Genomic DNA, 27,332 nt, shown 5'->3' on the forward strand with positions numbered 1-27,332 from the left:
TGGCAATAACCACCCCAGCATAGTCATTTAGGTTTATTTTTCTTTTTCATTCGTTCAGCTGAGAGGTCACCCAGGAACTTAAAGTGCATTACTCCGTATGCGAAGTACCCTGCTGCGTTGAACTATGCGTTACCTTGTGGCCAATTACAGGAGTCGACAAGTACATATAGTCAAATGTTGTGTTTTGCATTGCCGTGCTGTGTTGCTGGCCTGCAGTCTAACAGTCACTGACACTCCTTTTTCCTGTTATGTTTTGTAATAGTGACACACTTCTAGGTCAGGATCAAATTACTGGAATGCGACACTAGCTGTACTGGCTTCATAAATTTGTTTACTAACAGCAACAGGGCACTGCACGTGTCGACGGGTCCGCCATCGTAAAAAAATGTGGCCTAGCACTCGCCTCACTCTGCTTAAAGGTCAAGAAACAAGCCCACTTATTACTGAATATCTCTCCTCCTTTTTTGAAGGTTTTGACTTTTTGCAATGTGAAGAAAACAGTCTGGTTTACTGATGAACAATGTACTATGTAATACTGCACCCTCCAATAGTCTTAAGTCGCTCACAAGGAAAGCCACCTTTTTGGGAAGTGGATGACAATCTTTTGTAAACAATGCAAGTAACCATATCTGTGAAAGGGGTGAAGGGTGTACATGTGGCGACTGCTTCGTATGAAAGTTAGGGAATTTATTACGAGCTATTTCGCTCCATGTTGCGAGCTACAGAAGGAAGGCTGCTTTGTAGTTTGCCCTGGTATTGCTTGGCTAAGTGTGGTTCCCACAGTTGGACACTACTGGTGAAGCAAGTCTCAAAAACTCACCTGCTGTTCACACACACACACACACACACACACACACACACACACACACCAGCCACTGATCTGAGAACAGGCTTCCTCTCCTAGTGCACGTGACCCCACTAAGCCACTGACCACCTAGCCTCCCCTTTCCTTACGAGGTTGGTTTGATAAGTCTGGTAAAAAAAGGAAGGGGGAAAAATGTTCATTCCATAAACAACTTGCCTTACTTCTCAACAAAGTCTCCTTTGAGGGACATATACTTGGCCCAGTGATCCTCCAGCTTTTTCATCCCATTTGGAAAAACAGGTTCTGTCAAATACTCATTGACTACAAGTATCACTCACTCATTTGAGGAAAAATTTTGTACAAGCAGGCCAAAGTTTCAAGTTAGGGAACACGAAGAAGTCACTGGGTGCTAAGTCTGTTGAATAGGGTGTAAACCAATTTAAAGCCCTATTCATGCACTTTTGCCATTGATATCACTGATGTTTGATATGGTGCATTATGCTGGGGAAAGAGCACTTTTCTGTGTGCCAACCTTAAATGTTTTTTAGCAACGAAAGTTTCAAACAAATCTACAATGAAGCATAACAGGGTCCAGGCATGGTTCTGCCTTTTTTCCAAGTAAACTATGAGCATTACTCCTTGAGACCCCCCCACCCAAAAAAAACGTGACCATCACCTTACTAGTTGACAAAATAGTCTTTGCCTTCTTCAGTGCACTTTCACCAGACTTCGTCCATTTTTTTGACTGCCATTTTGACCCTGTTGTATAATGATGGATCCAGGTTTCATCAACAGTCACAAATCAGTGCCCCAAGTCTTGCAGATTGTAATCAGACATTGCCAAATATTGTGTTGAAATGCTGTGCCAGACGCACTTTTGGTTGACTGTGAGCAAACGCTGCACCCACCTCACACACAGCTTTTTCACAGAAAACTGTATGTGCAAAACATTAAGCACTCACTCGCAAGGGGACCCCCCCCCCCCTCCCCAAGATGTCCCCCCTAAAATAGCCCAGTGGATAGCGCATCAAAAACTGAATACAGATCAAGCATGAAAAAAGGAAGAAGGTGCACTGAACTGTGAAAAAAGAAGCAAAATAGAAACAGTGAACAGTCCGAGCTCAAGCTGTGCAACACCAAGAGAACTGCAGGAATCACTGCACCGTCGTCATGTGTTCACGGTGTTGGACTGCAAAGCAGGAGATCCATGTTCAGATCTCCTCGTGCCTCATTTTTTTTTTTTCATGAAATTATGAACTTTCCATGTGGTCATTGACGTGTCTGCTTTCCTTCTGTTGTTTATTGTCATATTATACACTGGTTATAGAATATAAATCATGTGGTAAGAATACATTATCACTGCGAGTAAGTGTGATGAAGAGCGACCTCTCACAGACATTAAAACTGCAAGTAAACGAGTGTGTACTATGTTACAATAAAGAACTTCAGCAGTCAAAACTTCCAAAATGGAACACAAAAGTCATAACGTGATATTTGTGTGGAACACGTAGGAGGTACATACGTCTGAGGTTGTCTTTCTTATCCCTAGCTGTTGCAGACAGACATTACATCACAAAACAGACACAAATTTGAATACAGTGAACAGACACATCAATAACTCAATTGGCATTTCATAATTGTGAAGGGAAGAAAAAAAAATAGGGGGCACGAGGGAAATTTGAACATGGATCTCCCCTTCGCATTCCGACATCGCGACCACACAACCATGATGCAGTGATCCCTGCAGATCTCTTTATGTTGCACATCTTGAGCTGGGACCATTCACTGCTTTGATTTTGCTTCTTTTTTCACACAAATGAAAACAACATGGGTTTCGAAAAAGACGATCCTGTGAAACCCAGCTCGCGCTATTCGTCCACAAGATTCAGAGGGCCATAGACACGGGTTCCCAGGTAGATGCCATGTTTCTTCTCTTCCGCAAGGTGTTCAATACAGTTCCCCACAGTCATTTAATGAACAAAGTAAGAGCATATGGACTATCAGACCAATTGTGTGATTGGATTGAAGAATTCCTAGATAACAGAACACAGCATGTCATTCTCAACATTCTCAATGGAGAGAAGTCTTCCGAAGTAAGAGTGATTTCAGGTGAATGTCGTAGGACTGCTGCTATTCACAATATACATACATGACCTTGTGGATGACATCGGAAGTTCACTGAGGCTTTTTGCATATGATGCTGTGGTATATCGGGTGTTTGAAACAATGGAAAATTGTACTCAAATGCAGGAGGATCTGCAGCGAATTGATGCATGGTGCAGGGAATGGCAATTGAATCTCAATGTAGACAAGTGCAATGTGCTGTGAATACATAGAAAGACAGATCCCTTATCATTTAGCTACAATATAGCAGGTCAGCAACTGGAAGCAGTTAATGCCATAAATTATCTGGGAGTACACATTAGGAGTGATTTAAAATGGAATGATCATATAAAGTTGATCGTCGGTAAAGCAGATGCCAGCCTGAGATTTATTGGAAGAATCCTAAGGAAATGCAATCCGAAAACAAAGGAAGTAACAGTACGCTTGTTCGCCCACTGCTTGAATACTGCTCAGGAGTGTGGGATCCGTACCAGATAGGGTTGATAGAAGAGATAGAGAAGATACAACGGAGAGCAGCGCGCTTCGTTACAGGATCATTTAGTAATCTCGAAAGCGTTACGGAGATGATAGATAAACTTCAGTGGAAGACTCTGCAGGAGAGACGCTCAGTAGCTCAGTACGGGCTTTTGTTAAAGTTTCGAGAACATACCTTCACCAAAGAGTCAAGCAGTATATTGCTCCCTCCTACGTATATCTCGCGAAGAGACCGTGAGGATAAAATCAGAGAGATTAGAGCCCACACAGAGGCATACCAACAATCCTCCTTTCCACGAACAATACGAGACTGGAAAAGAAAGGAGAACCGATAGAGGTACTCAAGGTACCCTCCGCCACACACCGTCAGGTGGCTTGTGGAGTATGGATGCAGATGTAGATGTTCAGTACACCTTCTTCCTGTTTTAATGCTCGATCTGTGTTCATTTCTCACGGGCTATCCACTGGGCTGTCTTAGCACTAAATCTGACGGGGGTGTGATGGGGAGTTCCCCTTCTCAGTCAGGATCCCTACAGCCTCAGAAATTTCAAAATTTTTTATTCAACAGTCTTACATTAACATGTCATCGATTCTGCCGATGGTTTCCTTTGTGGTGACCTAACTGGACTGCCAGAGCACGCTTCGTCTTCGGTGCTTGTCTGACCGCGTTTAAATTCATTAATCCAAAGGTAAATGGTCTACAATAATGGTGCAGAGTCCGCATGAACTTCATCGAATCCTGTTTCGATTTGTGCAGCAGTCCAGCCCTTCCAATTAAAATGCCTAACAACAGTTCGAAATTCGGTTTTCTCCATTCTCAATCCCAGTCAACACATTGACCAATTCACATGGCTGTCAACAATGAACTGGACACTGTCCACTGTTGATTTTTTTTTTTTTTTTTTTTTACGATTCTTCGAATAATCGAGCTTAACAATCGTGAAGGCACAATGAAAATGTTCCACTCTTTGGAGGAAATTTACCAGACTTACAAAACCATCCTCGTACGTATTCCATATACTGAATTGTATGCTGTTCTCTTTGAGCAAAATGCTGTTATTTCAGTGTCCACACTCGGTCCTTCCGACAAGTATTGATGATCCACACCTGTACACTATACTTCAAAATTTATTTGCTGACTAAATTTCGAAGTATACCGTACAGCTCAACGCTGTCTCTTCTGCCGGTCACGAATGTATGTAATACAATCCTACGCGAGCATAAGATGATAACAACAACTGTGTCAATTCCTCGCTGTCTCATTCTCCTCGTTGCGTTAATCTGAGTAAAGTTGCAAGCATTAAGTGATTAAATTAGTGGACTTCAAGACGAGGAGGTTGACAGAGGAAGTTTGGGTTGGTACAGGGAGTATGTATAGATAGATGAAGTGGTTAACGTGATTGCTTGTGAGAAATGGGAAAGCCTGATCTACATCTAAACCCATACTCCGCAAGCCACCTCACTGTGTGTGGCGGAGGGTACCTCAATACCTCTATCGATTCTCCCTTCTATTCCAGTCTCATATTATTCATGGAAAGAAAGATTGTCGGAATGCCTCTGTGTGGGCTCTAATCTCTCCGATTTTATCCTCACAGTCTCTTTGGGAGATATACGTACGAGGGAACAATAGACTGCTCGACTGCTCAGTGAAGGTATGTTCTAGAAACTTCAACAAAAGCCCGTACCAAGCTACTGAGCGTCTCTCCTGCAGTCTTCCACTGGAGTTTATCTATCATCTCTGTAAAGCTTTCAAGATTACTAAATGATCTTGTAACAAAGCGCACTGCTCTCCGTTGGATCTTCTCTATCTCCTCTATCGACCCTATCTGGTACTGATACCACACTGGTGAGCAGTATTCGAGCAGTGGACGAACAAGTGCATTGTAACCTACTTCCTTTGTTTTCGGACTGCATTTCCTTAGGATTATTCCAATGAATCTCAGTCTCACTCTGGCAATCCAATATTAAATGACATTACAGAGTTGGTTCTTTATCTGGACATTACGGGTTTGTTTTTCCTACTCATCTGCATTAACTTAAATTTTTCTACATTTAAAGCTAGCTGTCATTCATCACACCAACTAGAAATTTTACCTAAGTCATCTTGCATCCTCCTACAGTCACTCGATGACGGCACCCTCCCTTATGTCACGGCATCGCCGGCAAACAACTTCACACTCTGTGCAACAAATCATTTGTGTAACAGAGAACAACAGTGGTCCTATCACACTTCACTGGGGCACTCCTGACAATAGCCTCGTCTCTGACGAACAGTCGCCATTGAGGACATTATTTCGAGTTCTGTTACTTAAGAAATGATTGAGCCACTCCCATATCTGGTATTCTATTCCGTATGCTCGCACCTTTGTTAGCAGTCTGCAGTGTGGCACAGTGTCAAATGCTTTACGGGAATCTAGAAATGTGGAATCTGCCTGTTGCCCTTCATCCACGATTTGCATGTCGTCATGTGAGAGAAGGGCAAGTTGCATATCACACGAGCGACACTTTCTAAAACCGTGCTGATTTGTGGATGAAAGTTTTTTCGTATTGAGGAAATTTGTTATATTCAGACAGAGTACGTTCAAGAATTCTGCAGCAAACTGACATTAAGGATATCTGTCTGTAATTTTGCAGGTCTGTTCTTTTACCCTTCTTATAAACAGGAGTTGCGTGCACTTTTTTTCCAGCTGCTCAGGACCTTGTGCTGCGTCAGAGATTTGTGATAAATGCAAGCTAAGTAAGGGGCCAATGCCGCAAACTACTCTCTTTAAAACTGAACTGGAATGCCACTCCAGACCCAGTGACTTATTTGTTTTCAACTGTTTCAATTCCTATTGTACACCAGGGACATCTATTACTATGTCCTGTGTTTGTTGTTGTGCCCCTTTTCTCATAATATTCCAGTACTGGACCTTGTGCATCCCAAAAAATCATAAGCAGTGGTTTCCCTGCGGACGGTTGGGTCTCGAACGATTTCTTGCACGGCGAATTTGGATGTTTCCGCTGCATACTCTGCCGTTTTACTCTCCGGCTCGTAACGATGGATCCATGTTTCGTCACGAGTAATTATCCTGTCTAAGTAGTCCCCTTCATTAGCATAGCAATCCAAATGTTTTTGCAGATGCCCAAGTGTGTTTGTTTATGTAGCTGTGTGAAACGTTTTGGGACCCATCTTGCACAAACTTTATGAAACCCAAGTCTTTTGTGGAAGATTTCGCGAGCAGAACTGTGACTAATTTAAAGACAATGTTCCACTTCATCAATAGTTAATTGTCTGTCTAAGAGGATCATTTCACGTGAACGCTCAATGGTTTCTTCATTTGTGGCGGTAAACTGTCGTCCGGGTTCTGCATTGTGCGTAACACTTGTGCGACCATTTCAGAATTTTTCAATCTATCTGCAGACACTCCGTTGCAGCAAAACACTGTTCCCATACTGTACCGAAAGTCTTCGATAAATTTTGGCCCCTGATATGCCTTCCGGCCACAAAAAAACGAATCACTGAATGTTGCTCTTCTTTGGTGCAAATAGACAGCGGAGCAGCCACGATTAACAGCACGGCAGCGATAACGAAACTAACACAGCAGCTTGAAAATTGCAAAGATATAACAAAGAATAAACAAAGCATGCATTGTCAATGTAAAATGACAGTACTACCGTATTAAACAAAAATATAACTAAATTGCGGTTGATAATTGACTTACCCTCATAGAACTGTACACATTTTCCCCAGCTTTACTTGCTAGATCCTCTTTATATCTCACTATAAACGGTCTCCCTGTCTGTCCTACACAATAGCTATGGCAGGCATTACATGTAACTTTATAAACACCAGAGTTTGTGAAACAAACTTCTTGTGTTCTGATAGAGTAGGTTACTTTTTGTCTCAGGCTATTGTTTACAGCAAAAACAACTTTTCAGCATTATTCTTTACTTAACAGTGGACTTATCTTGGGCAAAGGGTATAGTAAGAAACTTGGTACTCACTGTTATAGGTAATTTGTTTTTAACACAATGACCTTTTTTAGGTGGTAAGGTATTATTTGTTGTCATTTTATTAACTTCAAATATGCACACAGCTAAATATGATCTAGTTTTAAAGTTATAATTTTAATATTTAAAGCAAGTTTAGCAAGACAAAGTTTCATTCATTATAGCACACCCTCCTGGCACATAGCCAGGAGCTTTCCTCAGCTCAAGCGGTGTGTGTGTGGTGCTAGAGCTCTAGCTGTACATTGGTGAGATAATCCTAAATGACAACCACCATGTTGCACTTGTTTTAATTATTATGGAGGTGAAATTTCATATTTTACTGACACCTTGTCAAGACAATCAGTGCACTCAAGTCACGATACACAAAACGCTCCCACAATACTACAGAACCAGCTCTGGCCTGAGCTTCAACCCTTCACACATGATGCGAGATAAACATCTCCCCCCAGCCAACAATGCACTCAACACCTAACCTCATCCAAGAGCAGGGAAAATCACAACCTGTCGAGTCACAATATGTGGTCAGCTACTGCCTAGTTTCTGTGTTGCTTGGCTCACTGAAGGCATCCAACTCTGTGTACTGCTTTGAGCAACGGCCTTTTATGATGTGGTCGACTCCTTGTATCAACTGTGTGATGAAGCAAGCTGGGATAATTTTTACTTCTCCTCTTGTTTAGTAATCTGCCTCCTTAAAACTCATTTATTCATTTTTTAATTAATTATCATTAACATAAGTGAGTATAATCTGCATTTTCATAAAAGAGAAAGATTGGCCCTCAGTTTTAGGGAATATAACACCAGATCTAATTTTGTGCTTAGTTTTAGGTATGTAATTGATTTTCTAATTCATTTCGACTATTACTAGTTAGTATCTTTTATTATAGGGCGAAATCAGTAATTGTTTCGTAACTTAAATTCTATTGTTGACACATAAACAAATATAAATTCTCTAATAATTGTAAACATTTGGAAGATGAAATGCTAGTATTCTTAAAGTATCTATTTGGCTCTAGTCGAAAACATGTTAGCAAAGCCAGCCCTTAATTAATTCCAAATTTAATTTCCAGTTTCATTAAAAGTATTGTTTGCGTAACTATATGTGTTAATTTCATCATTTAAACAAATAATTTGGCTTAGTCCTCGCAGTAGGAGAAACTGTTAAAAAGAAGGAAGTTTTTGATGTATTCAGTTAATTTAATTAGTTAAGTTTTAATTGTAATTTCTGTAAATTCGAACAATGTGTAGTTTCAATACCTATTATTGTGACGATATACAAGGACCCGATTTTTGGTCACGAGACAGTCAGTCCACAGCCGAGTTTCAGACGAGGAACCGGTGTTGATTAGAACAACAACAATACATCAACTTAACAGTGGAGTAAGTGTTACACCAATAGGCTGTGTGTTAAAGCAATGACAGTGTCTGTTCAATTTATTTGAAAGTCTGTGAACTGTGGTGTGAGGGTTTTATTGCTCACAGATGTTCAACAGTAAACTACTGTACCAGTATGTGGATGTTCGCCTGCAAACTATCAACGACACTTATCAAAAGTTAAACTATAGTGCACTGGCCATGTAACTTTGGGTTGTGAACAGTGAAAGTAAGAGACTCTGAAATACAACTGTGCATCTGTCAGCTACATCATTTACAGTAGACAGTAGACGTACTTCCACAACCTATTTTTCAGCCAGTGTAGCAACCAGTACGTCGATTTGAGGACAACGAACGAAGAAAAAAACGAAGGCAAACTGCCACAACTGTGTGCAGTTCTCTTAACAATATTTGCTCAGAAACTGGTAGAGATAGATGTGCACTCACTGACAGCAACAATTTCTGTCATGTATGGAACCGATTGTCACTGATAATACAAAACACTCATCTCTGGTCCTTGTCTGTTAGGATATTTTTGCAACCACTGTTCTTAGACATTAGATGGCTCTGATTGGTTCACCATTACTTTTTGACACATTGGAGAGCCGATGTAAATACACGACTTGTACCCAGGACATAGTAATAGATGTCCCTGGTGTACAATAGGAATTGAAACAGTTGAAAACAAATGTCACCGGGTCTGGAGTGGCATTCCAGTTCAGTTTTAAAGAGAGTAGTTTGCGGCTTTGCCCCTTACTTAGCTTGCATTTATCACAAATCTCTGATGCAGCACAAAGTCCTGAGCAGCTGGAAAAAAAGTGCATGCAACTCCTGTTTATAAGAAGGGTAAAAGAACAGACCTGCAAAATTACAGACAGATATCCTTAATGTCAGTTTGCTGCAGAATTCTTGAACGTACTCTCAGTCTGAATATAACAAATTTCCTGAATATGAAAAAACTTTCATCCACAAATCAGCACGGTTTTAGAAAGTGTCGCTCGTGTGATATGCAACTTGCCCTTCTCTCACATGACGACATGCAAATCGTGGATGAAGGACAACAGGCAGATTCCACATTTCTAGATTCCCGTAAAGCATTTGACACTGTGCCACACTGCAGACTGCTAACAAAGGTGCGAGCATACGGAATAGATTACCAGATATGGGAGTGGCTCAAGCATTTCTTAAGTAACAGAACTCGAAATAATGTCCTCAATGGCGACTGTTCGTCAGAGACGAGGCTATTGTCAGGAGTGCCCCAGTGAAGTGTGATAGGACCACTGTTGTTCTCTGTTACACAACTGATTTGGTGCACAGAGTGTGAAGTTGTTTGCCGGTGATGCCGTGACATAAGGGAGGGTGCCGTCATCGAGTGACTGTAGGAGGATGCAAGATGACTCAGATAAAATTTCTAGTTGGTGTGATGAATGACCGCTAGCTTTAACCCTTAACTACTATGGTCATTCACAGGAACACAATTACTATGGAGGGGTCTCACAGACTGCATTTTTCTGTTTTATATATCAACCAGAATTTTGCTGAATATATATATAGTTTCTTGACTTCCAGTCATTCATTACACTTCTTAGAGGTGGCTTTTGTAGAAATTTGATTTTTTTTAAACACTGCGGTATTTTAAACACTTCGACAATTAAAACAAAGTGACATCTGGAGTATATTTTTATTTTATGAGTTACGAAAATAACAGCAAATAGTTAGCTCTCTACTCACACACAGATTTTCATCACAGGGATTGTATTACAAATTGGCAATATAACTAGGTGGAAAAATCCGACATGACATACGATAAATTGTGTGCGAGGTCAGCTTTCAGTTTAAGACTCACTTTGAAATGCAGAGCGAATATTTCAGTCCGTAAGTCTACGAATGAAGAAACTTTGCCACCATTTTACTTCTAAAATTACAAGTAAAAACTAAATACTTGTTCTCCTGTGCCACTGAATCATACTTTAGTCCATTTCCACCTGCAAACACTTCACGCAGACCTTCCTGAAACACTCCAAACAAATCGGAACACCACGCTGTTGACACGGATACCTCGTTTTCCTCTTCAGACGAGGAGGGCAAAAGGTGCACGTTTTTCGATTTTCGAATTCTTCTTTCAGTGTCTGAGGCTCGTCTTGCAAGTGAAGACGTCTGTCTCACATAACACACATTGCACAGAAGGTCCAGCTTTCCTCGCCATGGAGAAACAGTGGCATGCAATAAAAACGCGGCACGCCAACACTATGGTACGTCTGTGAGACCTCTCAAGGCTAATAATTACAAAACAATGAGCAGCAACAATGGAAGAATGCTGGTACGTGTAGCTTGACAGCCAATAGGAAGGTACACGGAAGAGTCCATTTGGCTTTGCAGGGGTGTGAGAAATATCTCGACACAAAAATTAGTAGCGGTCTGAGAGACGGTCGATAGTAGTTAAGGGTTAAATGTAGAAAAATTTGAGTTAATGCAGATGAGTAGGAAAAACAAACCCATTATGTCCAGATACAGAACCCACTCTGCAATGTCATTTAATATCTGGTTGTACCGATACGAAATGGAACGAGCATCTAAGGATTTGTAGTAGGGAAAGTAAATGGTCGACTTCAGTTTATTTGAACACTTTTAGGAAAGTCTGAGTCCCTATAAAGTACACCACATACAAGCAATGCTCGATTATTTGGGATCTGCGCCAAGTCGATCGAAGGAAGACAGCAATGCAATTGAGGGGTGGACTGCTAACTTTGTTAACGGTAGGTTCAAACAACACACAAGCATTGCAGAGATGCTTTAGGGTCTCAAATGGGAATCCCTGGAGGAAAGGCGATGTTCTTTTCAGGAAAAACTAGTGAGAAAATTTAGAGAACCAGTATTCGTAGCTGACTGCAGAACGATTCTACAGTCACTAATGTACCTTCTGCACAAGGATCACAAAGATAAGACAAGAGAAACTGGGGCTTGTACGGAGGCATATAGACAGTCTTTGTCTCGGTTTATTTCCAGCTGGAACAAGAAAGAAAATGACTAATAGTGGCACACGGTACCTTCTGCCATGGACCGTCTGGTGGGCTGCAGAATATGTACGTAGATACAGATGTAGAACAAATCGGGCAACTTCATTCACGGTGGGGTCACGATCCCACCCAGTGACAGTAGTTCCTCTCTGCCACAGTGTCACGTCTCCACTGTGGCTCATCTTGCTGCCCCGATTCTGTACAATCGACTGGCACAGCTGGAGGGTCAAATGACCATCTAGTATCAATTCTGCACCATCTGATGCACCCCAAAGAGAGCAGTGCGCTATTTTAATGAGGTGAATAACACAGGGTGATTCAAAATAAATAACAACTTCAAATATTTATTAAAGACATGTACGTAGTATAATGTCTCTTATTACATCCAGATCCAAGTAATATAGTGAAACTTACGTACTTCATACCTTGGACGCTTTGTACCAGGAGCCCAAGGGGGTCATACCTGTCGAAATTACGCCTTTTCGACTTTTTGCAACAGATCGTAGAGATCCGTCTCGAAATTTGGTAGAAAATCCAAAGAAATTCTGGTCGTATGTAAAGTACACAAGCGGCAAGACGCAGTCAATACCTTCGCTGCAGAGTGCCGATGGTACTGTTACCGACGACTGTGCCGGTAAAGCGGAGTTATTGAACGCAGTTTTCCGAAATTCCTTCACCAGGGAAGACGAATGGAATATACCAGAATTTGAAACACGAACAGCTGCTAGCATGAGTTTCTTAGAATTAGATACCTTAGGGGTTGCGAAGCAACTCAAATCGCTTGATACGGGCAAGTCTTCAGGTCCAGATTGTATACCGATTAGGTTCCTTTCATATTACGCTGATACAATAGCTCCCTACTTAGCAATCATATACAACCGCTCGCTCACCGATAGATCTGTACCTACAGATGGGAAAATTGCGCAGATCGCGCTAGTGTTTAAGAAGGGTAGTAGGAGTAATCCATCGAACTACAGACCTATATCATTGACGTCGGTTTGCAGTAGGGTTTTGGAGCATATACTGTATTCAAACATTATGAATCACCTCGGAGGGAACGATCTATTGATACGTAATCAGCATGGTTTCAGAAAACATTGTTCTTGTGCAACGCAGCTAGCTCTTTATTCGCACAAAGTAATGACTGCTATCGACAGGGGATCTCAAGTTGATTCCGTATTTCTAGATTTCCGGAGAGCTTTTGACACCGTTCCTCACAAGCGACTTCTAATGAAGCTGCGGGCCTGTGGGGTATAGTCTCAGTTGTGTGACTGGATTCGTGATTTCCTGTCAGGAAGGTCACAGTTCGTAGTAATAGACGGCAAATCATCAAGTAAAACTGAAGTGATATCAGGTGTTCCCCAGGGATGCGTCCTGGGACCTCTGCTGCCCCTGATCTATATAAATGACCTGGTTGACAATCTGAGCAGTTCTCTTAGGTTATTCACAGATGATGCTGTAATTTACCGTCTAGTAAGGTCATCCGAAGACCAGTATTAGTTGCAAAGCGATTTAGAAAAGATTGCTGTATGGTGTGGCAGGTGGCAGTTGACACTAACTAACGAAAAGTGTGAGGTGATCCACACGAGTTCCAAAAGAAATTCGTTGAAATTCGATTACTCGATAAATAGTACAATTCTCAAGGCTGTCAATTCAACTAAGTACCTGGGTGTTAAAATTACGAACAACTTCAGTTGGAAAGACCACATAGATAATATTGTGGGGAAGGCGAGCCAAAGGTTGCATTTCATTGGCAGGAGGACACTTAGAAGATGCAACAAGTCCACTAAAGAGACAGCTTACGCTACATTGTTCGTCCTCTGTTAGAATATTGCTGCGCGGTGTGGGATCCTTATCAGGTGGGATTGACGGAGGACATCACGTAATAGGGGAGAGAGTGTGGCAGATATGATACGCGAGTTGGGATGGAAGTCATTAAAGCAAAGACGTTTTTCGTCACGGCGAGATCTATTTACGAAATTTCAGTCACCAACTTTCTCTTCCGAATGCGAAAATATTTTGTTGAGCCCAACCTAGATAGGTAGGAATGATCACCAAAATAAAATAAGAGAAATCAGAGCTCGAACAGAAAGGTTTAGGTGTTCGTTTTTCCCGCGCACTGTTCGGGAGTGGAATGGTAGAGAGTAGTATGATTGTGGTTCGATGAACCCTCTGCCAAGCACTTAAATGTGAATTGCAGAGTAATCATGTAGATGTAGATGTAGATGAAGTTCAATTACCGCAAACAATGGTGCTGCCGTGTTCTAAAACTAAGTCTGCATATGAAGGCTTACAAGTTGTAGGTACTGCAGCAACTGTGTCCCGGCGACCGTAACAGGAGGTAGGAATTTTGCATTCAGGTTCTTCAGGATATAGTATAGGACAGTTTTTCCAAACAACTCATCTATTTGGACAAATAAACCTTAGGTAAAGTAAACTGCCATGTAGGAATCTGGGGGTCACAAAATCCTGGTGCTGTCGTCGAGTGTGAAAGAGACTCACAGAAGCTGAATGTGTTTTATGCTGATTCTGTTCACAAAGTTCATGGACCTCTCTTTTTTGCAGGGGATACTGTGACAGGAATGGCATACCTGGAAACGCTGCAAAATTGGTTGTCTCCTCAACTTTACGAAAAGTCCAACAGTTTTATTTTTAAGCACGATGGTGCACCAGCTCACTTTCACCTTATACCAGTGCCCCACAGCGACTGAAAGAAGTAGACAACAAAATTTCGTTCATCGCTTTTTGCCTCCTAGGTCACCAGACCTCAACCTTGTGATCTTTTTCTGTGGGTATACATAAAAGACTGAGTCTTTGTCCTGCTTAGGGCAGCTACTCTTCAAGATCTGAGGAATCGAATTGTTGAAGCTGTCAGTTCAATAAACAGGGACCTGTTGATTTGTGTGCAAGATGAAATGGACTACAGTTTCAATATTTCTCGAGCAACATACAATGCTCACATTGAGTGTACGGTATAATGTGTGTGCGAACACATAGCTTTGAACCTTTCTCTGTTCAGTACCATGTGTGATGTGTTTCTATCGTTCACAGTTTGTCTGTAATAAACAACTGAAATCTGTTCTTTCTTTTTTAATCGAGCTATATGTTGTCCGACGAGGCTATTTTTGTGACAAAAGGCAACACTGTACAATGATGAAAAACGTACTTTCTAATAATTTCATGGCTGTGTCGACTAAAAGTTACCTCCTGTGAAGAGAATTTCCTATGTCTTTCAAACAGAGTTCATCTTACCTTGCATTGCCCACTGCTGTATCTGCCGATTCAGGTTCCTGGAACAGTTTTAATGCAGAATTAGCTAACATTGATCTGCAAAGCAAGCAAACTACATTGACACAGCACTGCACAACCAGAGTATGGTAACCAATTACAAAACATTATGATACTCATACTTGTGGTTATTGCGGGAAATAAAAGAAAAAGAGAGTACCTTTACGGGTCTTCGAAGTAATCACCGTTAGCTAAAACAAGCTTCTGTCATCGGTTGCAAAGCTGTTGGGAACTGTGGGTAAATGCTTCTAGCAGAATTACTTTATGCACAGTTGGCACACCTTGTTGGATATCTGCAACATCTGCAAATGTTAGTGAAAATAGCGCTTACATTGTCTCTGCTTATCTTCGACTGTTTTGATCTCAAAGATAGGTGCCAACTGTATGCAAGAATCAGTTGCACTTGTTCGGTGTTGCCTGGGATTGTGCGTGCCGATCTGAATGTGGGTCGGTCTCAACACTATCATCTCCATCTTTAAAGCATTTAAACCACTCAAACAAACACTTTTAGTCACTCCTTGAACACTGTACACTGACACTCCATTCCACGAGTCCCCGTCACCGTTTTCCCTAATCTGAAGCAAAACCGCGTGTTAAAGCACTGCTCCATTTTGCAAAGACACAAATGCTTGGATGCTTGCAGATATTCAGCGGCTGTCTTTGAAAATGAGTTGGAATTAAACAAAGACAGTGTAAGCACTATTGTTCACGAACATTTACAGACATTGCAGATATCCAACACGTGACCACAATGCTTCGAGCAATTCCATAACAAGTGCTTACTGACAGTTTCCAACAGCTATACAACTGACGTAAGAAGTGTGTTGTAGCGTGTGGTGATTACTTTGAACGCCAGTAAAAGTATTTTGTTTGTTATTCTTGTTTCCTTTATTTTCTGAGACTGTTCACAGAGCTTTTGACACACACCTTTTACTTACGGCTTAATGAAACTTGTCAAAAGTGATATGTTTCTCTTTCAAACCAATAGCTCAGTGCATAGCACCAGTAAAAACAGTAAGAACAAATTTATATTTACATGTAAAACCACTTTCATCCAGAAAGGTGCCCATTATTCAGCCACATACATTTTTAACAGCTTTGACATCAATTGTAAAAAGGATCGCTAGCAATAAAAAATAGTGCAAGAATAGCCTAAAGGATTTATTGGTTGCCAACTTGTACTTCTTAACAAAAGCAACTGATGTACTTACAAATTATCTCGTTTACTTATAAACTATATTGTTTACCTAAGCCTTGCAAAGTGTTTTAGTTCTGATAGTGCTTACCTACAAAAGCCAGGGAATTATCTTATGCACGTTAATGTGGAAATGTTTAAACACTTGTGGTAAGATTTTTCGCGTGTAAATGAAAAATAATACATAATTATTTTTTTCCAATTTTTCCTCATCCTTGATAACCACCTTCCTAATGAACTGTGGAAGTTCTTCTGTAGATACGCATTACATATTTCTGTTTTTATGAAATGTAACAGATGACACGTACATTGTAACTTACTCTATTGCAGGTAAACAAACAGAAAAAAACTATTACAATGTTAGTCAGAAAAATTTTAAGTGGCTCTCTGGAAATGGACTCTCCCTTCATTTTAGAGGAAAAATCCAAAGAAAAAGTGACGGGCCCCCCACCTCGCTCACTCGTCTTTTTATTGTCTCTTATCAACATACCAACGCTTTCGTTTATATATATAATAAAGGGAAACATTCCACGTGGGAAAAATATATCTAAAAACAAAGATGATGTGACTTACCAAACGGAAGCGCTGGCAGGTTGATAGACACACAAACAAACACAAACATACACACAAAATTCAAGCTTTTGCAACCAACGGTTGCTTCATCAGGAAAGAGGGAAAGATGAAAGGATGTGGGTTTTAAGGGAGAGGGTAAGGAGTAATTCCAATCCCAGGAGTGGAAAAAAGGACAGGTATACACTCGCATACACACACATATCCATCCGCACATACACAGACACAAGCAGACATTGAAAAATGTCCATCTCCTTTAAACCATACAACAACCGAATCTTATACATTTATTGTACAATGATTCCCGGTCATAACAACAAAGGGTGCCATACACATAAAATATGACTGGCCAATGTCCTGGTTGTACACCTCGTTCACTTGAAATGTGCAATAAGCAATCACAACACTACTATTAAAACTCGCGGGCAAGTGCTCTACCAACTGAGCTACCCAAGCATGACTCACGCCCCATCCTCACAGCTTTACTTCTGCCAGTATCTCATCTCCTACCTTCCAAACTTTACAGGTTATGCCCCATTGTACCAGTTATTAGGGTTTCTTCCTGTTCCATTCACATATGGAGTGCATGAAGAATGATTGATTGAATGTCTCCATGCATGCAGTAAATACAGGGTGATTCAAAAAGAATACCACAACTTTAAAAATGTGTATTTAATGAAAGAAACATAATATAACCTTCTGTTATACATCATTACAAAGAGCATTTAAAAAGTTTTTTTTTTCACTCAAAAACAAGTTCAGAGATGTTTAATACGGCCCCCTCCAGACACACGAGCAATATCAACCCGATACTCCAACTCGTTCCACACTCTCTGTAGCATATCGGGCGTAACAGTTTGGATAGCTGCTGTTATTTCTCGTTTCAAATCATCAATGGTGGCTGGGAGAGGTGGCCGAAACACCATATCCTTAACATACCCTCATAAGAAAAAATCGCAGGGGGTAAGATCAGGGCTTCTTGGAGGCCATTGATGAAGTGCTCTGTCACGGGCTGCCTGGCGGCCGATCCATTGCCTCGGGTAGTTGACGTTCAGGTTTCATAACTAACCTTTTTCGTAGGACTCTCCATACAGTTGATTGTGGAATTTGCAGCTCTCTGCTAGCTCTGCAAGTCGATTTTCCTGGGCTGCGAACAAATGCTTGCTGGATGCGTGCTACATTTTCATCACTCGTTCTCGGCCGTCCAGAACTTTTCCCTTTGCACAAACACCCATTCTCTGTAAACTGTTTATACCAACGTTTAATACACCACCTATCAGGAGGTTTAACACCACAGTTCGTTCGAAATGCACGCTGAACAACTGTCGTCGATTCACTTCTGCCGTACTCAATAACACAAAAAGCTTTCTGTTGAGCGGTCGCCATCTTAGCATCAACTGACGCTGACGCCTAGTCAACAGCGCCTCAAGCGAACAAATGTACAACTAAATGAAACTTTATAGCTCCCTTAATTCGCCGACAGATAGTGCTTAGCTCTGCCTTTTGTCGTTGCAGAGTTTTAAATTCCTAAAATTGTGCTATTCTTTTTGAATCACCCTGTATTCTAATCTTAGTCTCACGATCCCGATGTGAGCAAGTGGGAGTGTAGTATATTTCTAGAATCAAGATGTAAAACCGGTTCTTGAAATTTTGTTAACATGTCTGTCTTCAAGAAACTGCCAGTTCAGTTCCTGCAGTATCTCTGTAACACTCCCTCGTGGATTAAACGAACCTGTGACCGCTCGTGCTCCTCTCCTCTGTATACGATCAATAACTCCTGTTAGTCCTATTCGGTACAAGTCCCACAGAACTGAGTAATATTCTAGGATGGGTCGCACGAGTGATGTGTAAGCAACCACCTTTCTAAACTGATTGCACTTCTTCAGTATTCTCCCAAGAAACTAAAGTCTACCACCTGCTTTACCCCAATGTCATCATTCCACTTCATATCCCTACAGAGTGTTACTCACAGGTATTTGGAAGATATGACCAATTCCAATGGTGACTCAGTGATATTATAGTCATAGGATACTATGTATCCTATGACCCCCCATGAACCATGGACCTTGCCGTTGGTGGGGAGGCTTGCGTGCCTCAGCGGTACAGATGGCCGTACCGTAGGTGCAACCACAACGGAGGGGTATCTGCTGAGAGGCCAGACAAACATGTGGTTCCTGAAGAGGGGCAGCAGCCTTTTCAGTAGTTGCAGGGGCAACAGTCTGGATGATTGAATGATCTGGCCTTGTAACATTAACCAAAAGGGCCTAGCTGTGCTGGTACTGCGAACGGCTGAAAGCAAGGGGAAACTACAGCCGTAATTTTTCCCGAGGACATGCAGCTCTACTGTATGATTAAATGATGATGGCGTCCTCTTGGGTAAAATATTCCAGAGGTAAAATAGTCCCCCATTCGGATCTCCGGGCGGGGACTACTCAAGAGGACGTCGTTATCAGGAGAAAGAAAACTGGCGTTCCACGGATCGGAGCGTGGAATGTCAGATCACTTAATCGGGCAGGTAGGTTAGAAAATTTGAAAAGGGAAATGGATAGGTTAAAGTTAGATATAGTGGGAATTAGTGAAGTTCGGTGGCAGGAGGAACAAGACTTTTGGTCAGGTGATTACAGGGTTATAAATACAAAATCAAATAGGGGTAATGCAGGAGCAGGTTTAATAATGAATTAAAAAATAGGAGTGCGGGTTAGCTACTACAAACAGCATAGTGAACGCATTATTGTGGCCAAGATAGACACAAAGCCCATGCCTACTACAGTAGTACAAGTTTATATGCCAACTAGCTCTGCAGATGATGAAGAAATAGATTAAACGTATGACGAGATAAAAGAAATTATTCAGGTAGTGAAGGGAGACGAAAATTTAATAGTCATGGGTGACTGGAATTCGTCAGTAGGAAAAGGGAGAGAAGGAACCATAGTAGGTGAATATGGATTGGGGGGAAGGAATGAAAGAGGAAGCCACCTTGTAGAATTTTGCACAGAGCATAACTTAATCATAGCTAACACTTGGTTCAAGAATCATGAAAGGAGGCTGTATACATGGAAGAAGCCAGGAGATACTGACAGGTTTCAGATAGATTATATAATGGTAAGACAGAGATTTAGGAACCAGGTTTTAAATTGTAAGACATTTCCTGGGGCAGATGTGGATTCTGACCACAATCTATTGGTTATGAACTGCAGATTGAAACTGAAGAAACTGCAAAAAGGTGGGAATTTAAGGAGATGGGACCTGGATAAACTGAAAGAACCAGAGGTTGTAGAGAGTTTCAGGGAGAGCATAAGGGGACAATTGACAGGAATGGGGGAGAGAAATACAGTAGAAGAAGAATGGGTAGCTCTGAGGGATGAAGTGGTGAAGGCAGCAGAGGATCAAGTAGGTAAAAAGACGAGGGCTAATAGAAATCCTTGGGTAACAGAAGAAATATTGAATTTAATTGATGAAAGGAGAAAATATAAAAATGCAGTAAATGAAGCAGGCAAAAAGGAATACAAATGTCTCAAAAATGAAATCGACAGGAAGTGCAAAATGGCTAAGCAGGGATGGCTAGAGGACAAATGTAAGGATGTAGAGGCTTGTCTCACTAGGGGTAAGATGGATATTGCCTACAGGAAAATTAAAGAGACCTTTGGAGAGAAGAGAACCACTTGTATGAATATCAAGAGCTCAGATGGAAACCCAGTTCTAAGCAAAGAAGGGAAGGCAGAAAGGTGGAAGGAGTATATAGAGGGTTTATACAAGGGAGATGTACTCGAGGACAATATTATGGAAATGGAAGAGGATGTAGATGAAGACGAAATGGGAGATAAGATACTGCGTGAAGAGTTTGACAGAGCACTGAAAGACCTGAGTCGAAACAAGGCCCCGGGAGTAGACAACATTCCACTAGAACTACTGATGGCCTCGGGAGAGCCAGTCATGACAAAACTCTACCATCTAGTGAGCACGATGTATGAGACAGGCGAAATACCCTCAGACTTCAAGAAGAATATAATAATTCCAATCCCAAAGAAAGCAGGTGTTGACAGATGTGAAACTTACCGAACTATCAGTTTAATAAGTCACAGCTGCAAAATACTAACGCGAATTCTTTACAGACGAATGGAAAAACTGGTAGAAGCCAACCTCGGGGAAGATCAGTTTGGATTCCGTAGAAATGTTGGAACACGTGAGGCAATACTGACCTTACGACTTATCTTGGAAGAAAGATTAAGAAAAGGCAAACCTACGTTTCTAGCATTTGTAGACTTAGAGAAAGCTTTTGACAATGTTGACTGGAATACTCTCTTTCAAATTCTGAAGGTGGCAGGGGTAAAATACAGGGAGCGAAAGGCTATTTACAATTTGTACAGAAACCAGATGACAGTTATAAGAGTCGAGGGGCATGAAAGGGAAGCAGTGGTTGGGAAAGGAGTGAGACAGGGTTGTAGCCTCTCCCCGATGTTATTCAATCTGTATATTGAGCAAGCAGTAAAGGAAACAAAAGAAAAATTCGGAGTAGGTATTAAAATTCATGGAGAAGAAGTAAAAACTTTGAGGTTCGCCGATGACATTGTAATTCTGTCAGAGACAGCAAAGGACTTGGAAGAGCAGTTGAACGGAATGGACAGTGTCTTGAAAGGAGGATATAAGATGAACATCAACAAAAGCAAAACGAGGATAATGGAATGTAGTCAAATTAAGTCGGGTGATGCTGAGGGAATTAGATTAGGAAATGAGACACTTAAAGTAGTAAAGGAGTTTTGCTATTTAGGGAGTAAAATAACGGATGATGGTCGAAGTAGAGAGGATATAAAATGTAGACTGGCAATGGCAACGAAAGCGTTTCTCAAGAAGAGAAATTTGTTAACATCGAGTATAGATTTAGGTATCAGGAAGTCGTTTCTGAAAGTATTTGTATGGAGTGTAGCCATGTATGGAAGTGAGACATGGACGATAACTAGTTTGGACAAGAAGAGAATAGAAGCTTTCGAAATGTGGTGCTACAGAAGAATGCTAAAGATAAGGTGGGTAGATCACGTAACTAATGAGGAGGTATTGAATAGGATTGGGGAGAAGAGAAGTTTGTGGCACAACTTGACTAAAAGAAGGGATCGGTTGGTAGGACATGTTTTGAGGCATCAAGGGATCACAAATTTAGCATTGGAGGGCAGCGTGGAGGGTAAAAATCGTAGAGGGAGACCAAGAGATGAATACACTAAGCAGATTCAGAAGGATGTAGGTTGCAGTAGGTACTGGGAGATGAAGAAGCTTGCACAGCATAGAGTAGCATGGAGAGCTGCATCAAACCAGTCTCAGGACTAAAGACCACAACAACAACAAAAGGATACTATGTTTTTTTCATTTTGTGAAGTGCACAGTTTTCCATTTCTGAACATTTAAATCAAGTTCCCAATCTTTGCACCACATCGAAATCCTATCAAGATCTGGCAATATTTATGCACCTTCTTTCGGATAGTTCTTCATTATAGATAACTGCATCATCTGAAAAAAATCTGGTGTCACTATTGTCTGCACGATCATTAATATACAACGCTGTAAGTTGTTCTATGCTACGATCCTTTACACACTTTACTACACAGTTTAGAAGTGGAATCTGCAAAGTCAAACACAACCGATAAAAAAAATTTGCCACAAGAAACACTTCCTGCTACCATACAAACAATGCTCAAAGTGCACGCATAAGTTCACGGTAAAAGAGGCAAATGTGGCAAAGATTAGAGTTACAGCTTAATGGAAGCTTGAGATTCTATTCGGTAGAAAAAAGACTCCTCATCATATGCCGCAAATGCAAGATGACACCCTACTTCTGAGCACTAAATTCTGGGAAATGGCCTCATCTTGGACTCGGAGGTATACGATCAACAATAATAATAAGAATAATAATAATAATAATAATATTGATGATGATGATAATAATAATAATAATAATAATAATAATAATAATAATTATAATCCCCGTGGAGGCCCGGGAAAAGAATAGGCCTCCGGTATGTTCTGCCAGTCGTAAAAGGCAACGAAAAGAACAAACCACTAATAGGGCTAACCCCCCTTTTAGTGTGATGAGTTGGTTCAGGACAGAACTAAAGAAGCCTCGGACAAGCGCCGTCATGGTCGGGGACGACGCCTGAACCCTATGCCCGCCCACAATGGTAACGACACTGCTAGCCAACTGGAAAATGATTTAAATCCAAATAGAGGTGTTTTGCAGGATATGCTTCCTACAACCACCCTAGAAGGAAAACAAAGGCAGAGGATGAGATGGTCAGATGAAGTTAATCGACACCTCATGTTCTGTTATTACCAAGCAACAAACCTAGGAACCAACACAACTGGATACAGATCACAAGTATACACAACATTTATTACAAGATACCCAGAATAAAAATTTTTAACAGAACAACGATTAGCTGATCAGATCCGTGTAATAATCAAAAATAACAGGATACCCCAGTCAGAATTAGAAAACATCAAACAACAAGTACAACAAATACTGGAACAAAATAATGTGCAAATTGAAGAAGAAGAAAATAGAGTAATGGACTCAAACATCCCAGAGCAAACAAACAAAGAACAACACGCATGAATTAAACAATCAGAGGAAAACAAAATCTTGCGATAGCCACCAGAACAAGCACAAATAGAACACGAAGTGACACACATGTTAGATATAGAAGAAAAATTTCAGCTGACATATATAGAATACAAAGACACACATACAGACATTAGACCATTCTTGCATAGACTGCCAAGTAACCCACAAGTCAAAAACACCAATAAAAACTATCAACACAATCATACACAACAAAATAAATGAATATACAACTATGGAAGAGTTACAACTACTAGTTTATATAGGAGCACTCACTACACTAAATATACACACTAGGCAGAGATCAGAACCAACCAACACACAGAAGAAACCCACAAAACCAGCATGGCAACACAGGCTACAGATCAGAATAGAAAAACTGAGAAAGGACATCGGACAGCTAACACAATTTATAAGAAATGAAATGTCAGAAAAAAAAACGAAAAACGTTAGGTAAAATCTCACAACAAGAAGCGATAGACCAATTAGATGAGAAGAAGCAGAAATTACAAGCATTGGCCAAACGACTTAGGAGATACAAAAAAAGTGAAAATAGAAGGAAACAAAACCAAACATTCAATGCAAACCAAAAGAAATTTTACCAAACAATAGATAACACACACATTAAAAAAGACAACCCACCAAACATAACAGACATGGAACACTTCTGGAGCAACATATGGTCAAACCCGGTACAACATAACAGGCATGCACGGTGGATACAAGCAGAAACACACACATACAAGATGATACCACAAATAACTGAAGTGATAATTTTGCAACATGAAGTCACCCAAGCTATTAATTCTACTCACAATTGGAAAGCCCCTGGAAAAGATAAAATAGCAAATTTCTGGCTAAAGAAGTTCACCTCAACACATTCACATCTAGCTAAATTATTTAACAATATAATAGAGGGAAACATTCCACGTGGGAAAAATATATCTAAAAACAAAGATGATGTGACTTACCGAACGAAAGCGCTGGCAGGTCGATTCTTGCTGTCAATTCTGTTTTCAGTATTTTTGTTAGTCTTTGTCTATATTTTTCTTTTAGTTCTTCTTTAATATTTGTATTATCTATTCCTATTTTTTGTCTGTATCCTAGATATTTATAGGCACCTGTTTTTTCCATCGCTTCTATGCAGTCACTGTGGTTATCCAATATGTAATCTTCTTGTTTAGTGTGTTTTCCCTTGACTATGCTATTTTTCTTACATTTGTCTGTTCCAGAAGCCATATTTATATCATTGCTGAATACTTCTGTTATCTTTAGTAATTGGTTGAGTTGTTGATTTGTTGCTGCCAGTAGTTTTAGATCATCCATGTATGGCAAATGTGTGATTTTGTGTGGGTATGTTCCAGTAATATTGTATCCATAATTTGTATTATTTAGCATGTTAGATAGTGGGTTCAGAGCAAGGCAGAACCAGAAAGGACTTAATGAGTCTCCTTGGTATATTCCACACTTAATCTGTATTGGCTGTGATGTGATATTATTTGAATTTGTTTGGATATTAAGTGTGGTTTTCCAATTTTTCATTACTATGTTTAGGAACTATATCAATTTAGGATCTACTTCGTATATTTCCATTATTTGTAGTAACCATGAGTGGGGTACACTATCAAAAGCTTTTTGGTAATCAATGTATGCGTAGTGTAGCGACCTTCGTTTAGTTTTAGCTTGATATGTCACCTCTGCATCTATTATCAGTTGCTCTTTACATCCTCGTGCTCCTTTGCAACAGCCTTTTTGTTCTTCATTTATAATTTTGTTCTGTGTTGTATGTGTCATTAATTTCTGTGTAATGACTGAAGTTAATATTTTGTATATTGTTGGTAGGCATGTTATGGGGCGATATTTAGCTGGGTTTGGTGTGTCTGCTTGATCTTTAGGTTTCAGAAAAGTTATTCCATGTGTAAGTGTATCAGGGAATGTGTATGGGTCTGCAATGTAACTGTTAAATAATTTATATCTAAAAACAAAGACGATGTGACTTACCGAACGAAAGCGCTGGCAGGTCGATAGACACACAAACAAACACAAACACACACACAAAATTCAAGCTTTCGCAACAAACTGTTGCCTCATCAGGAAAGAGGGAAGGAGAGGGAAAGACGAGAGGATGTGGGTTTTAAGGGAGAGGGTAAGGAGTCATTCCAATCCCGGGAGCGGAAAGACTTACCTTAGGGGGAAAAAAGGACGGGTATACACTCGCACACACACACATATCCATCCACACACAGACACAAGCAGACATTTTTAAAGACAAAGAGTTTGGGCAAAGATGTCAGTTGAGACAGAAGTGAAGAGGCAAAGATGATGTTGAATGACAAGTGAGGTATGAGTGGCAACAACTTGAAATTAGTGGAGATTGAGGCCTGGTGGGTAACGAGAAGAGAGGATATATTGAAGAGCAAGTTCCCATCTCCGGAGTTCGGATAGATTGTTGTTGGTGGGAAGTATCCAGATAACCCGGACGGTGTAACACTGTGCCAAGATGTGATGGCCGTGCACCAAGGCATGTTTAGCCACAGGGTGATCCTCATTACCAACAAACACTGTCTGCCTGTGTCCATTCATGCGAAGGGACAGTTTGTTGCTGGTCATTCCCACATAGAATGCATCACAGTGTAGGCAGGTCAGTTGGTAAATCACGTGCGTGCTTTCACATGTGGCTCTGCCTTTGATCGTGTACACCTTCCGGGTTACAGGACTGGAGTAGGTGGTGGTGGGAGGGTGCATGGGACAGGTTTTACACCGGGGGCGGTTACAAGGATAGGAGCCAGAGGGTAGGGAAGGTGGTTTGGGGATTTCATAGGGATGAACTAACAGGTTACGAAGGTTAGGTGGACGGCGGAAAGACACTCTTGGTGGAGTGGGGAGGATTTCATGAAGGATGGATCTCATTTCAGGGCAGGATTTGAGGAAGTCGTATCCCTGCTGGAGAGCCACATTCAGAGTCTGGTCCAGTCCTGGAAAGTATCCTGTCACAAGTGGGGCACTTTTGTGGTTCTTCTGTGGGGGATTCTGGGTTCGAGGGGATGAGGAAGTGGCTCTGGTTATTTGCTTCTGTACCAGGTCGGGAGGGTAGTCGCGAGATGCGAAAGCTGTTGTCAGGTTGTTGGTGTAATGGTTCAGGGATTCCGGACTGGAGCAGATTCGTTTGCCACGAAGACCTAGGCTGTAGGGAAGGGACCGTTTGATGTGGAATGGGTGGCAGCTGTCGTAATGGAGGTACTGTTGCTTGTTGGTGGGTTTGATGTGGACGGACGTGTGAAGTTGGCCATTGGACAGGTGGAGGTCAACGTCAAGGAAAGTGGCATGGGATTTGGAGTAGGACCAGGTGAATCTGATGGAACCAAAGGAGTTGAGGTTGGAGAGGAAATTCTGGAGTTCTTCTTCACTGTGAGTCCAGATCATGAAGATGTCATCAATAAATCTGTACCAAACTTTGGGTTGGCAGGCCTGGGTAACCAAGAAGGCTTCCTCTAAGCGACCCATGAATAGGTTGGCGTACGAGGGGGCCATCCTGGTACCCATGGCTGTTCCCTTTAATTGTTGGTATGTCTGGCCTTCAAAAGTGAAGAAGTTGTGGGTCAGGATGAAGCTGGCTAAGGTGATGAGGAAAGAGGCTTTAGGTAGGGTGGCAGGTGGTCGGCGTGAAAGGAAATGCTCCATCGCAGCGAGGCCCTGGACGTGTGGAATATTTGTGTATAAGGAAGTGGCATCAATGGTTACAAGGATGGTTTCCGGGGGTAACAGATTGGGTAAGGATTCCAGGCGTTCGAGAAAGTGGTTGGTGTCTTTGATGAAGGATGGGAGACTGCATGTAATGGGTTGAAGGTGTTGATCTACGTAGGCAGAGATACGTTCAGTGGGGGCTTG

General features: G+C 41.2%; 1 protein-coding gene across 6 annotated transcripts in view; it reads right to left on the minus strand.

Moving 5' to 3' along the window:
• Positions 1–27,332, minus strand: part of LOC126213302 (zinc finger protein 664-like) — a 66,184-nt gene that overhangs the window by 8,094 nt on the left and 30,758 nt on the right. For 5 of the 6 annotated variants that reach the window (XM_049940979.1, XM_049940980.1, XM_049940978.1 and 2 more), the window contains one exon: positions 15,037–15,074. In XM_049940979.1, coding sequence (XP_049796936.1) covers positions 15,037–15,074 — 38 coding nt within the window. Of the gene's footprint in view, positions 1–11,814; positions 12,040–15,036; positions 15,075–27,332 lie in introns of those variants that run through there. The other variant, XM_049940982.1, reaches the window with a different exon arrangement.

Source organism: Schistocerca nitens, chromosome 11 (assembly GCF_023898315.1).
Source record: "Schistocerca nitens isolate TAMUIC-IGC-003100 chromosome 11, iqSchNite1.1, whole genome shotgun sequence".
Lineage (NCBI taxonomy): Eukaryota > Metazoa > Arthropoda > Insecta > Orthoptera > Acrididae > Schistocerca > Schistocerca nitens.